General features: G+C 33.3%; 1 protein-coding gene across 1 annotated transcript; it reads right to left on the reverse strand.

Annotated features, from left to right (window-relative positions):
• Positions 1–10,476: 10,476 nt before the first annotated feature.
• On the reverse strand, positions 10,477–11,885 carry LOC113695465 (protein MIZU-KUSSEI 1-like). Its single transcript, XM_027214579.2, has one exon. The coding sequence runs from the start codon at positions 11,627–11,629 to the stop codon at positions 10,814–10,816; it is 816 nt and encodes a 271-aa protein (XP_027070380.1). The 5' UTR covers positions 11,630–11,885; the 3' UTR covers positions 10,477–10,813.
• Positions 11,886–12,303: the final 418 nt, after the last annotated feature.

Below are 12,303 nucleotides of genomic sequence, written 5' to 3' on the forward strand. Positions count from 1 at the left end.
TCAAGGACAGTCAGTTCTAATTGGGCCACAATAAGTGTACTTTAGGTCATCCATAATTACATTGGCCTCACTTATAAATAGGCCAATGTTGGGCCTATTTATTGTCAGGTCGAAGTTTATGTTAAATGTAGCCCCTTGTTTAGCCAACCAAAATGGTCAAGCTTGGCTCCAGCAGATCCCATAAAGAATGAGGGGATTGGCAGCGGGGCGGGGATGGGATAGAGGATCCGTCCTCATCCCGTCCCATGTTCTAAAATGTCACCCCACGCTCTTTGTATCCTCCATTTTTTTATCCCATTCCTCATGGTGCTCCTATGGTTGTTTACTTAAATTTCTTACTTTTTATTTTGACATTAATTAATTAATTATATATATATAATTAACAACAATATTGTAAATCACTTTTTTATATTCTCATCTAAATATTCAATATGAAATCAAAAGTTAAAATTTGATCTTTTTTAATTCATTTCTCTACTTTTAAAAGCAAATCTAAATTTATAACTTGTTTAAACAACTTAGATATGTAAAAACAAATTGAAGTAAACTAAAAATAACCAAATCATTATTTGATTTAAAAATTATAATTTTTTAGCTCTCAAATTATAATAGATATGCTGGGCAAAAAATTATAATAGATATGCATATATTATTGATATGTAGCTATAATCTGTATAGCGAATCTAAACTCACAACCATCATATTTATTTTTATTTTTTTGGTAAATAACTTACAATATGTAAAAAGTTCAAGTAAAATAAAAATAATCAAATAATCATTTTATCATAGAAATTATGATATATGCATACATTATTCATCTGTAATTGTAATGTGTGTGTGTGTGTAGAAAACGATATATAGATACTTACTTTTTTAACTTTATCTTAGTACAGGGGACGGGGATGGGGGTATCCTCCCCGGTCTCTTGCCCCCCTTCCCCCCCGCCCTATCCTCGACACCATGACTTCCCCGTAAGGATGCCCGCCCTCGTTGCCATTCCTATATGATTTTTAAATCCCAATATTTGGAATCCTTAATTTGTCGTATATTAAAACTAAACTAATTTTACATTCTAGAGGTGAATATACAAGAGTGGATATCGTTTGTAATAAAATATAAATCACGCACGTTGTTGGTTAGATTCATTCTTTCCCTATTTTAGTAGTTGTTCGTTCAAAGATAAATGTATGATGTAAGTCATTTTTTCCCCTTTTTTGAAGTAAGTAGGGGAAGAATGAAATTTAAGAAGTGGAGAAGAGAATGAGAAATCAAATCCAGGACTCTTAATTTTCAGGACATCAATTTTAACTACTAAATGAAAGCCTTCTTAGTCAATGTTAGTATCCTACATTAAAGAGAAACATATCCCAATGGCAAAATTAAATAGTACACAGTGTTATTTTGTTTCATGGATTAATACAATGGTGAGGAAAAAAATAATAGATGCCACGGCTGTTGCAGCTCTAGCGAGGGGTCTAACAAATGATATTCTACAAGTTGTTTGATTTCTTCGATTATGATCATTGCATATTGCTGATGCAGCAGATCTTGATAATAATATTGCAGCTCATCCATAATGCAGTGAGTTGCCGAACAAAGACATTGGCTAGAATGGGAAAGAATCACGACCGTCACCGGGATTCTGAATGACAAATTATGGCAAGATGATAGATTTTACATAAGCCAATTATCCGACATGCCAATTTCCTTATATTTTTGGACTCCGAACTCAATTAGCTTCGGTTACCAACCCTTCTTTCTGGGGTCTTGGATCTTTTTGATATAGACTAATATGTAACACTCACGTTATACACCCTGTCATTCTTAAGATTTAACTTAATTAGGGGGAGGGGAGAATCATTCAAAATGTCTTTCACATTTCATCATATGAATTTTTTCATTCTTCATTTTTAAAATGAAAACTTTACATCCCTTACAAAATTAAATCAGTAAAATTTGATCCCAACCTAGATTTTTTACCACTTTTTACCTTAAATCCATTACGTGATCCATGCATGATCATTTTTTAAGGGCAAAAAGTTAGATCCCATTTATAGTTAATCAAATGATCCAATCTATGTTTATTTTTGTCTCTAAAAGAGTGAGATTTGACCTGAATCTTATTCATTTTTCGTAAAAAGATGGGATCTGATTTAATTCATGTTCATTTTTGCTACTAAAAAATGGGATCTCACTTTTGTACATAAAAAAATGACTGCATGTGATTCATGTAGTAATTTCAAGCTAAAAAGTGATTAAAAATTTAGGTTGAGGCTAATTTTACTGCCTTGAATTTGTAAAAGACGTAAAGTTAATATTTTTAAAATGAGGGACTAAAAAATTCATTTGACAAAATATGATGGACGTTTTGAAAGATTTTCCCTAATTAGAGATATAATTATGATAGTTTAAAGATATAGATATCCACATATTAAAGTGTGTAACATAAATCCTATACCTCATTTTACATTTGAAGACCTGTTGCCTCTTTATGGTGTTAACATTATGATTGTTCTTTACTTTCGGCAGCTCGTAATTATTCAATCTCTAAGATTAAAAAGTATAACATATGGATCAATTAATGTTTGGGGTTTAGGGATCTTTTACTACAAGTAGTTGATTAACCCTAATTTTCCATGATCTATCTACTTGTGTTGGTTTTATTTATATATATATATATATTTGGTAATTTGGAGGTCTTGAATAGAGGACATCCTACTTACAATCATTTTTATCTTACCATCCAATTCAATTCTCCCTCTGATTTTATTTGTACTTGATTAAATATAAGCTATAATTTGATCTTGAATACTCATAGCACTTTGCAATATAACATTAGTTTGTTTTGTTATAACATACAGGTCGTGATAACTTATTAATTAGTAAAAATTAAAAAGTAAATATACCACAATAAAAATGAAAAAAATAAGTTAAAGTAAATTTAAAAAATTCATTTTAAGTGTACACAAAATAATAACAAAAGGAAGTAACTAGGGGCACAAGAGAAGATGGGAAAAGTAGAAATAAAAAAGAAAAGATTACAAGACTACTTTAGTCCAAAAATATAAATACAGTTACACCTATATATGCTCAAGCATGCATATATTTAAGGTGGATTCCTTTTTTATCAACAAAATATTTAGGTAGTTTTGATTTCGGTCATAACTGTGGATCAGAATAAGCTCCATAGACCAAAATAAACTTCCAAAATCATAATTCGTGGAACTTATAAATTACTTAACAACATAACTTACATAATGAGTGACATATCCAAGAGAAATAATTAGGACCACTCTTTTATAAAACTGACAGTGCATATAATAGTGTTGGATATATCATGTATGCAAAAATTAAAATTAAAATTCAATTTAGAATTAGGTGACATGCATTCATTCCACTAACATATAAAACATCAACGTATATAAGATTGACTCAAATAACTACTAGTATGACCTGTCCTTACTTGCTCAAAATTATTTAATCTCACCAACTCTTTTGAAACTAAAAGTTGTCATGAAATGTTTTAGTTTAGTTTCAATTAGTTTTAAATTTGTAAAGATTAATTCTTCACTTGAGATCTTTTAACATCTTAATAATGTTAGAAAATTTTAATACATAATACGCTTTTATTTTCTTGATTAGTGGCTTGTTCACCAAACTGATTAAGGCTCTACATAAATATTTGTTTTTTTAGTCTCGAGTACAACTGACCAATGCTGGGCCACGTCTTCAAATATCTCACAGCCACCAATCTTATTTATTTGATGTCTTTTGCCAGAAAAGATGCTTTGACTAAGCGCTTTAAAGTAAACAAGCTTATGTCTTTTGCATTATCTTCTGGTGCTTAGTTGAAAAAAAAAAAGGTAAAGGGTTCAGAATGGAGAATTGGAGAAGTTTGAATAGTGTGAGTTTGTGAATAATGTGGTAGAGTAATTAATTTACAATGTGCACATAATCATAAATACTAAGATTTGTTTTTTATTGAGACCATTTTACCCTTCTAAATTAGTTTATAAAAGGAATTTAAAAAATTGATTACTATGAATCAATACCACAAATTGAGGGCAGGGCTTAGGAATTATATTGTATGTGTATTAATACCACCTATTTATTCTTTTTCAGAAACTACCAAAAAAAAAGAAGAAGAAAAAGCCCTTTCCTGTATACCATTTTCCAAGGGATGGAAGAAAATTATATGTGCTTTTGGCTGCCAGCCTAAAAGTAGGAAGAACTTGATAATGCATGTGCATATACTGCATGAAACTCTTGACCATATTGAGTAAATAATGAGTAATTGGTTGAAATTAGTATCTTTTTATTGTTGCTAGTAGTACAAATTGGAACATGGTGGCCTCGTTCATGAGTCAAAGATTGACAGGGCGGTGGCTTTTGGTACCTTCAGTTGGTTATGAAGATGAGTCAAAGGTAAAGAACAAAGATGAGAAATTAAAGGGCAAAAAAAAGAGAAGAAAAACATACAATACTGACATTCTCTGCTTGGTGCTTAGTTACAGTCTAGCATGAATATGCATGTTAGAGCATTGGAAACTATGAATTCTTAATTTCTGTTTTCTGTCTTACACTACTGCTCTCTCTAAATCTCAAATCCTTACTTACCTCCCGATTTTTTTTTATTTTATGTTTTTTGGTCCTTCCAAACTTGTATTATAGAATCTTCACTATATATCAATTGAGCACTTAAGTAATATTAACTTTTAAACGGCCCCATTGAACACCAAAGATTACTAATTTTGCCCCCTGGAAACTCCACAAATTGAAAGCACTAGTCTTTAAAATGCTGACTCAAAGTAAAAGCATCTGGAGGATTCAAAATAGGAAGAGTTATGCCCTCGGGGCTTGGTCTAGTGGCATGGGGCTGCTGAGGATGGGGTGTTGTCTCTAGGGGATTAGTCTACGGGGTCCACTTCCTGTCCCATAAGAATCTACTTGTCAAGATTGAGACATAGGTCCTATTTGATAACTCAATTTTGCACTTAAATTTAATAAATTCAGATCTTAATAAGCTATTCACTTATCACTTAATGTAATATATACTCAACAGTATCAAATTTAGTACTTAGCTATTCACTAATTTAATGAATTCAGATTTCAATTTTCAATTTTCAAACTTCAGTTTTATCAAACACACCCATAGTACTTATTTATCCTAATCCAAGGGCCTGCAGGTTGATCTGTAAAGTTTATCAAGAAAATAATATTAAGAACTAGTCTTAATTAGAATCAACCCTCTATAATTAATCTTTCAAATAATCATATGTACTAGGTGTACGTCTGCAAAACTCTTGCTTATATATAGACATCTACATATGCATACATGCATCCATGTACGTGTTTTGCACACACACACGCAGAGTGATATGTTTGTTGTGTCTTTCCCTCCAAATCTTGGAGCCAGTTCTTAGAAGTACTATTGTATGTAATTAGTTGGCTGATATTTCCATTAAGTATCCTCACCAAGAAATGCTTACGACTTATGCAGCGACACGTTCCCTATTGTCAAGATATTTTTGTCTCGATTTTTAGCAAAATCCTCTCACATTGATCCGATCTGAATAAGCATATGTTCTACATATCAGAGATCCCACAGGACAAATGACAAATATTCAATTTCCATGTGCTTTTCTGGCTCCCGCCCCAGTTAAGCTCAATAACTACTTATCCACTGCATTGGAAACTATGAAAATGTAGTTTCCTTTTTCTGTCAGCACTAGGAATATTCAATACTTATTACACCATTCGATAATTGTTTTTGGCCTTTCGAACTTGCACCACAATATTTTCATCATCAACTGAGTACTCAATCAATATTAACTTTTCATCATCATCACATATTAGTCTGCTAAGCCGAACTAGGTAAAATATTTCTCTGAATTCTGACTTCCTTCTAGTTCTAGGCATAACATCTACCGTTCAAGATTGAGACACAGTACTACTCTATCCTAACATCCTACCGTCTGCAGGTTGATCCCTAAAGTTTATTGACAAAACCTTAATAAGGATTGCTCATAATTAATTAGAGTCAACCCTTTATAATTAAATTTTCAAATAATCATATTAGGTCTATGCCTGCAAACTCTTTCATATATATATACATACCTATATATACAAGCATGCATGTCTTTCGTTTTCACACACTCACATACATAGATATTTGTTGTGTCTTTACCTAATCTTGAAGCCAGATCTTAATACTATCTTATGGAATTAGTTGGCTGATATTTCCATAAGTATCTCAAACTGATGTTTCTCAAACTATCTCTGTCAAATATCAGTGGAGCCAATGCTCCAAGCTACAGCTACTCATCTTGCTTAATAATTTTAAAATTGTTTAATTATGGAATTGCCTTAATTATGCATGCAAGAGAATAAGCTGGTATGAAGATGACAAATTAATTATATTTGTATGTGGTCTTTACATGCCCCGCCCTGTGACTTGCTGCCCACCATTGTCACTAGCTATATCCCTATTAGGGTTTAAATAGTTAGCCCACTTCATGCCAACTATATATATGCATATGAATATACAATGACACACAGCACACAAAGCACAACTGCCTCCCCACCATAATGGCTCTTTCTTTTTTCTTTTATCTTTTTTGTTTTTTTTACCCTTTTTTGGAATTAGTAAGGATAGCTCTTTCTCTTTGACCCTTTTTTTTTTGATAAATGAATTTTCTAATTCATTCTCATAAATCTACATTAATGGCAAAAAATACATCAAACAAACATGTAATAGAAATAACAGTGTTGCAATTTAACAGGTACATTAGATCTGAAAAATTAAAAATTAGATCTCAAAAAATAAAATGATAGCATCATGAAACTCCAAAATATCTTTTAAATAAATAAATAGCTCTAGTTCCATTCTATGCATGTTTTGAACTACTAGATCTAATATGAAACAAATTTGGTCCAAGGAAAAAAATTAGATTTTGACATAACAAATTCAAGGATTTTTAGATTTGACTGATAAAATCTGAGAAATCTTAGATCTAATGAGAGAAATAACAAACAATGAGAAAAAACCCCTCACAAGAAAATTCTAAGAGAGAACAAATCTTCCACTAGAAGAATCTAGGAGAGATGAGGCTCAAGCATATGATATAATTTCATTATGTGGGTCAATTTCTTATCGGAAAATCGCACAAACTAATGATATCTGACATTTTTGCTTTTAGAATTTTTAGTTCCCTACACATTAGTAGTGAATTATTTTGGCCCCCACATTTTAAAATTGTGGTATTTTGGTCATAAACTCGATCATCTGTCTAATTTTCCACTTGAAAATTCATGGATATATCATTATTTTATTTTATTTCATTCATTTATTTATTTATTTTTGTCATGAATCACATATCAATTGACTAAAATTTTGGAAGCAAAAATGGAAGCACGGTGCAACTTTTTTCACATGCCCTCAAACCAATGAGCAGCCTCAACCTTTCCCTCTTATGCTTCCTATTTTGCCCATAAGTCATTGGACATGATGTTTTTGTACTTTTTTCAGGCAAAAAATGTACTGGAGATGGACTTTGGAACTCAAGCGCAACGTTTTAAAATGTAAGGGATCAAAATGCTTCATTTTAAATATGAAGTACTGCAAAATTAAAGCCCATATGGTGATCATAACAAACTCATATATATACGTGAATATGTTTTTGCAGAAATAACAGTACTGATCATATCGTAGAAACTTAAATCGTCTGTAAATCAATACAATTCCAATACACTATGGTCTGCAGATGATAAAGCTGATTGGGTGCTTTAATCAAAGGTTGAATGAGAGATTAATCCAATTGACTTCGATCTCTTGGTTTTTTTCTGTTACACCCCGTGTATTCTTGTGCCTTTTTCCTCACTTTCATTGAATCCAACAAGATCCCAGCAACAATGTAACTTTTAGTACACGACCAAGCAATTGGAGTCCTCCATTCCCCTCTGATCCCCACTCTCAATCTCAGTCTGAACATTTATTTCAATCTCACTCTCAATCCCAGCCATACATTTTTTTTATACTAGCGCTTAAGGCACACCATAATGTATGTGTAATTACCAAAAAATGTATTTATCAAAATTGCTCTTCATAAAGTGTTTTTAGTATACAAAGATGATGAATGTTGAAGGAATATGTGAGAGTTGGTGGAGACAGTTATAATTAATAGGTAATTAATCTCAACGGATCACTATGGTGGGGAAGGTTTTTTTTTTTTACTTTTTTTTTGGGGAGTAAATAGGAACAAATTTACCCTTGAAATTAATAGTAAATAAGGATCTTTAAAAAGTGACATTATGTATTTACACCATGTAGTAACGTTCTCCCCTTATATATTGCATAGACACTCTTCCTTCAATGCCATTTTTTGACGATGTTGGAATAAGCCCTCGACAAGAGGTGCATAAAGCCATGTACTATATTGTTGTGCATAAACCAAGTAGTCTTTGTGACACAAAAGTGAATAATAAAACTAATTACCTTCAAAGGAAGCAACAAGCAACTATGTCCGGGGAGGATTGGATTAGATGGCAAGACAAGAGAGGTTGTATTTGGATTCAAAAATTTTCACTAAAAAAAAAAAGAAAATTCTCATGTCCTATTCACTTTAATTACCTTCAAAATTGCCAAAATAGCATTTAGCTATAAGTACGGGACGAGGAGTAGAGTATATATATATATATATAGGTAAGTAATTTACTGGAAAGATTAAAGATTGGCATCCTCCAGTGCAGACATTAAGTGCAAACAATCATGCATTTCTCAAAAGAAATATGGTGATACACAACTCCAATTACAGAAGAAAACTCTAAACTCCAAAGAATCTATCTATAACGTACGGATTGAGTGTCTTCTAAATTAATAACTATTTGGTACACCTAGAATTTACTTGCTTGTGTGATATCTAGAATTTCAATTAAGCAAAAGGGCACCTTGTAAGTTACTGGACAGGCAGCAAGAAAGAAGAAGAAATAATCAATGTTGAAAGTATACGATCTTGTTGAGATAAACCATTAAGAGTCTTCAGTTTACATCAACAAAATAAATAAATAAATAAAGGGGTAAGTAAGACACTAAAAGGAACAAACACAAGCTGGTCCATGTGGGTACCTGAATCACAGATTAAGGGAATAATGCAACCTTTTTACATCACATGTCAAGAAAACTGCACAGTGAAAGTCTTACTCAGTGGATCTGGTGTTGAAACTTGATTTCATCTTAAACACAAATAATTAACAAGTCTCGTAGTGCCTTTAGTTTGCACTCACTTTTCTCTTGTGTGGGTCATTATCATGACTCTTTAACGACTAGATACAAACTTTTGATGCATCTAATTCTTGCCATCCATAATGGTAATGCATATGCTCTCTACTATCCTTGTTTATTTTACTACTATTAATTCCTTGAATTTCTTGGCTAGCTCATCTCCAACCACATTAGTTTTAATTTACCTATGGAGCACAAATAATCGCATTATGTGCTGACAATCAATCTAATCAAACTCTCAGAAATTAGAGGTTCTAAATTCAAATCACCGATTTCCCTTTCTTAACTCCTTAAATCTCACCTTTTCTTTACTAAAATGCAATTAAAAAAAATGTAATGCTAGATGAGTCTTGGCGGGGCTCCAGACTGTACTAGCGGCAACCTAGAAGACCCTTGAGGGACAACTCATTAACATTTGGATTAATATCACTTTACAATTGTTACTGGTTACTAGTAATACCCTTCTTTGATAAGTCAATAATAACAACTTTACCACCTCTACATTAATTTGTGATCAATTGAAAAACCAGCAAAGAGAAGGAGCCCTTGAAATTCTCAAATTTAAGTAATGTAAAAACTTCTTAGCAGCAGAGCATTATTTTAGCCTAATTAAAGCAGAATAACTTAAACAAAACAGAACGTCTTTTCAGTCACTTTTCCTTTTGGCCTAGAAAGTGGTAGGGGATCTGAGATGAGCAATAGCACCCTAATTGTGGTTTGTAATTTTTATGAGGAGAGTGTCATCAGAAACTGGCGATTTTAGCAATAGCTGAGATTTGAGAATTTCACAAGAATAAGGTATCCAAACTTACGCATCAAACTAATTTCTCAAAAGTTGCTGTTACCATTTTCATCATTTTCGTGATAGATATGACAAAGACAAAATATGTCACATGTCCTGACACATATAAAAACATAAATATATCACAAAGTAGACCATGACTTGCTTTTCATCAAAGTCAATAGTCCTAATGCATAGAACTCCAAAACTATATAGCTTCTATCTTTCTTCCCAAAAAAAAAAAAAAAACCTCTACTGTGTCTGCTAGCTATTTGAGTTAATGCATTCCTCCCAAAGTCATATAAGAGAACTCCATTGAGAATTATATATAGAACCGGCTCGATAGTGATATGAAGAGTATGCAGGCGCTTTAGCTGATGCATCAAGAGGACACTTAGCAGAAACAATACAATAATTGATTAAAGAAACATAATATTAAATTATAAGATCCATACAAAGTCCTATAAAATACTGCATAGCCAATTAATTTACACAAACATCTCAATCTACCGTGACATCTTGTGCCTGCATGCGCAAAGATTTTCTCTGCTACCAAAACCAACCCTTTCTTCCTTCCTCGTTTCATCTAAAAATATGTCCATCACCAAATCAAGAACAGAAAACTGATACATCAAATCCTCACTGATTAAGTAAATTAATGCACAATACAAAGTGGTAGGGTGAATTAACCGAAAACCCATAAAATTCTTTTCCATTATACACCATATAACATTTTTTTTCTCTTTTGGGGTTCAAATCCTAAGCAAAAATATGCTTAGTTCTGGCCCTCCATTCCCATCAGGGTTCATCATGTAGAAAGCTTCCGAGTCACGGCTCCCCACAACTCTTTCAAACCTGGCCCTCATGTACAGCAACTCCCCCTCCGAAGCACTGGCTTTCCGGCCATCCTCCATCAACGGAATAACTCCGGCACCAACTGACACGCTCTGTATGGTGTTAAGCACGTGCCAATCGGAGTCGGAACACGCGCGTGTGAGCGCGTAGCCACATTTTCTACCATTGCAGTACATAGTCCACATTGGTTCACTAACCAGCTTGGTGGACCGGCCACGGGAGGGTACAGTTTTCTCACACTCCAGCGCGATTCGCACTAACCCGGATGACATCTCCTTCACTAAAGTTGCAGTTGAGACCGCTAGTTCGATTATAGAAACCGGTTCTGATCTGGGATTTTCTTGAACTGCGAAGCTAACGTGGCCTCTCCGGTGGCCAAACAACGTTCCCGTGACTTTCCGGCCTAATGAAGGCGTGATCGACAGTTGGGTAGGGATGTTAAGCCATCTGCACGTGGGGAGGATGGCTGGGAAGGAGATTATGTTGAGGAATGACCTAAGAAGAGTTGACAATCCATAACGGGCTTTGTTGAAACGTTGGAAAGAGATAGGGGAGCCACCTCTTCGGACGAGGGATCGATCGGAGAATTCTTCAGAAGGATCAGGGACGAAAGATGATGACCTTAAGTAGTTTGTGGGAATAATGTCTTGTGTACTTCTGCAGCTGCTGGTTCTTGGTAGGGTGTTGACAGCCATTACTTGTCTATTTTTCATGGTTACTGCAGGAAGAATATGGAAAGGCAGAAAGGCAAATTTTTGTGTACAATTTTCTCGACAAATGTGGAGGAAAAACTTTTGGGAGGAATTTAGGGAAAAGGGAGATAAAAATTTGAGCTTTTGTTAAATTTTTGTTATGAAGACAAAACAGAAAAAGAAAGGAAAAAGTGGAAGAGGCCGACAAAGGTGATGATAGTGTTTGAGAGGTGGGAAATATAAAGGGGAACTATGGAGGGTTGTGGTGGTGGTGATGATGCTGATCATTTCATACAGTCATGCCTTATATTTATACTTGCTTTTATACGCAGTTACACGCATAAAATAATGCTATTGATTTGTTAATTCATGATTACATGGTCCTGCTAAGCATCATAAGACTTGCACGTGCAGACTTTGAATCACGAATGACTAAGTTTTAACTCCTAGCGTATAATGATGTTGCAAAAACTAAGATTGACGTATGTAAATCAAGTTTCTTTCCCTCTAGATTATGATATATTAAGTTATAAAAATGTTGTCGTTGCTCTAAAAAATATATATAAATTAAGTTTTTCTTGAAACTTGAGATTTTTTTAATTTGATTTTCAAACCTTTTTTTTTTTTTTTGAACCTCCTTGTAAGGCTTGTAGTCTATTCTAGAATAAAAAACAAAAGGAATATGAATCCAATTG

This window comes from Coffea arabica, chromosome 6e (assembly GCF_036785885.1).
Source record: "Coffea arabica cultivar ET-39 chromosome 6e, Coffea Arabica ET-39 HiFi, whole genome shotgun sequence".
Classification (NCBI taxonomy): Eukaryota; Viridiplantae; Streptophyta; class Magnoliopsida; order Gentianales; family Rubiaceae; genus Coffea; species Coffea arabica.

Coding starts and splice junctions, on each gene's coding strand:
- LOC113695465 (XM_027214579.2), bottom strand. CDS start 11,629: ATGAAAAATAGACAAGTAATGGCTGTCAACACCCTACCAAGAACCAGC.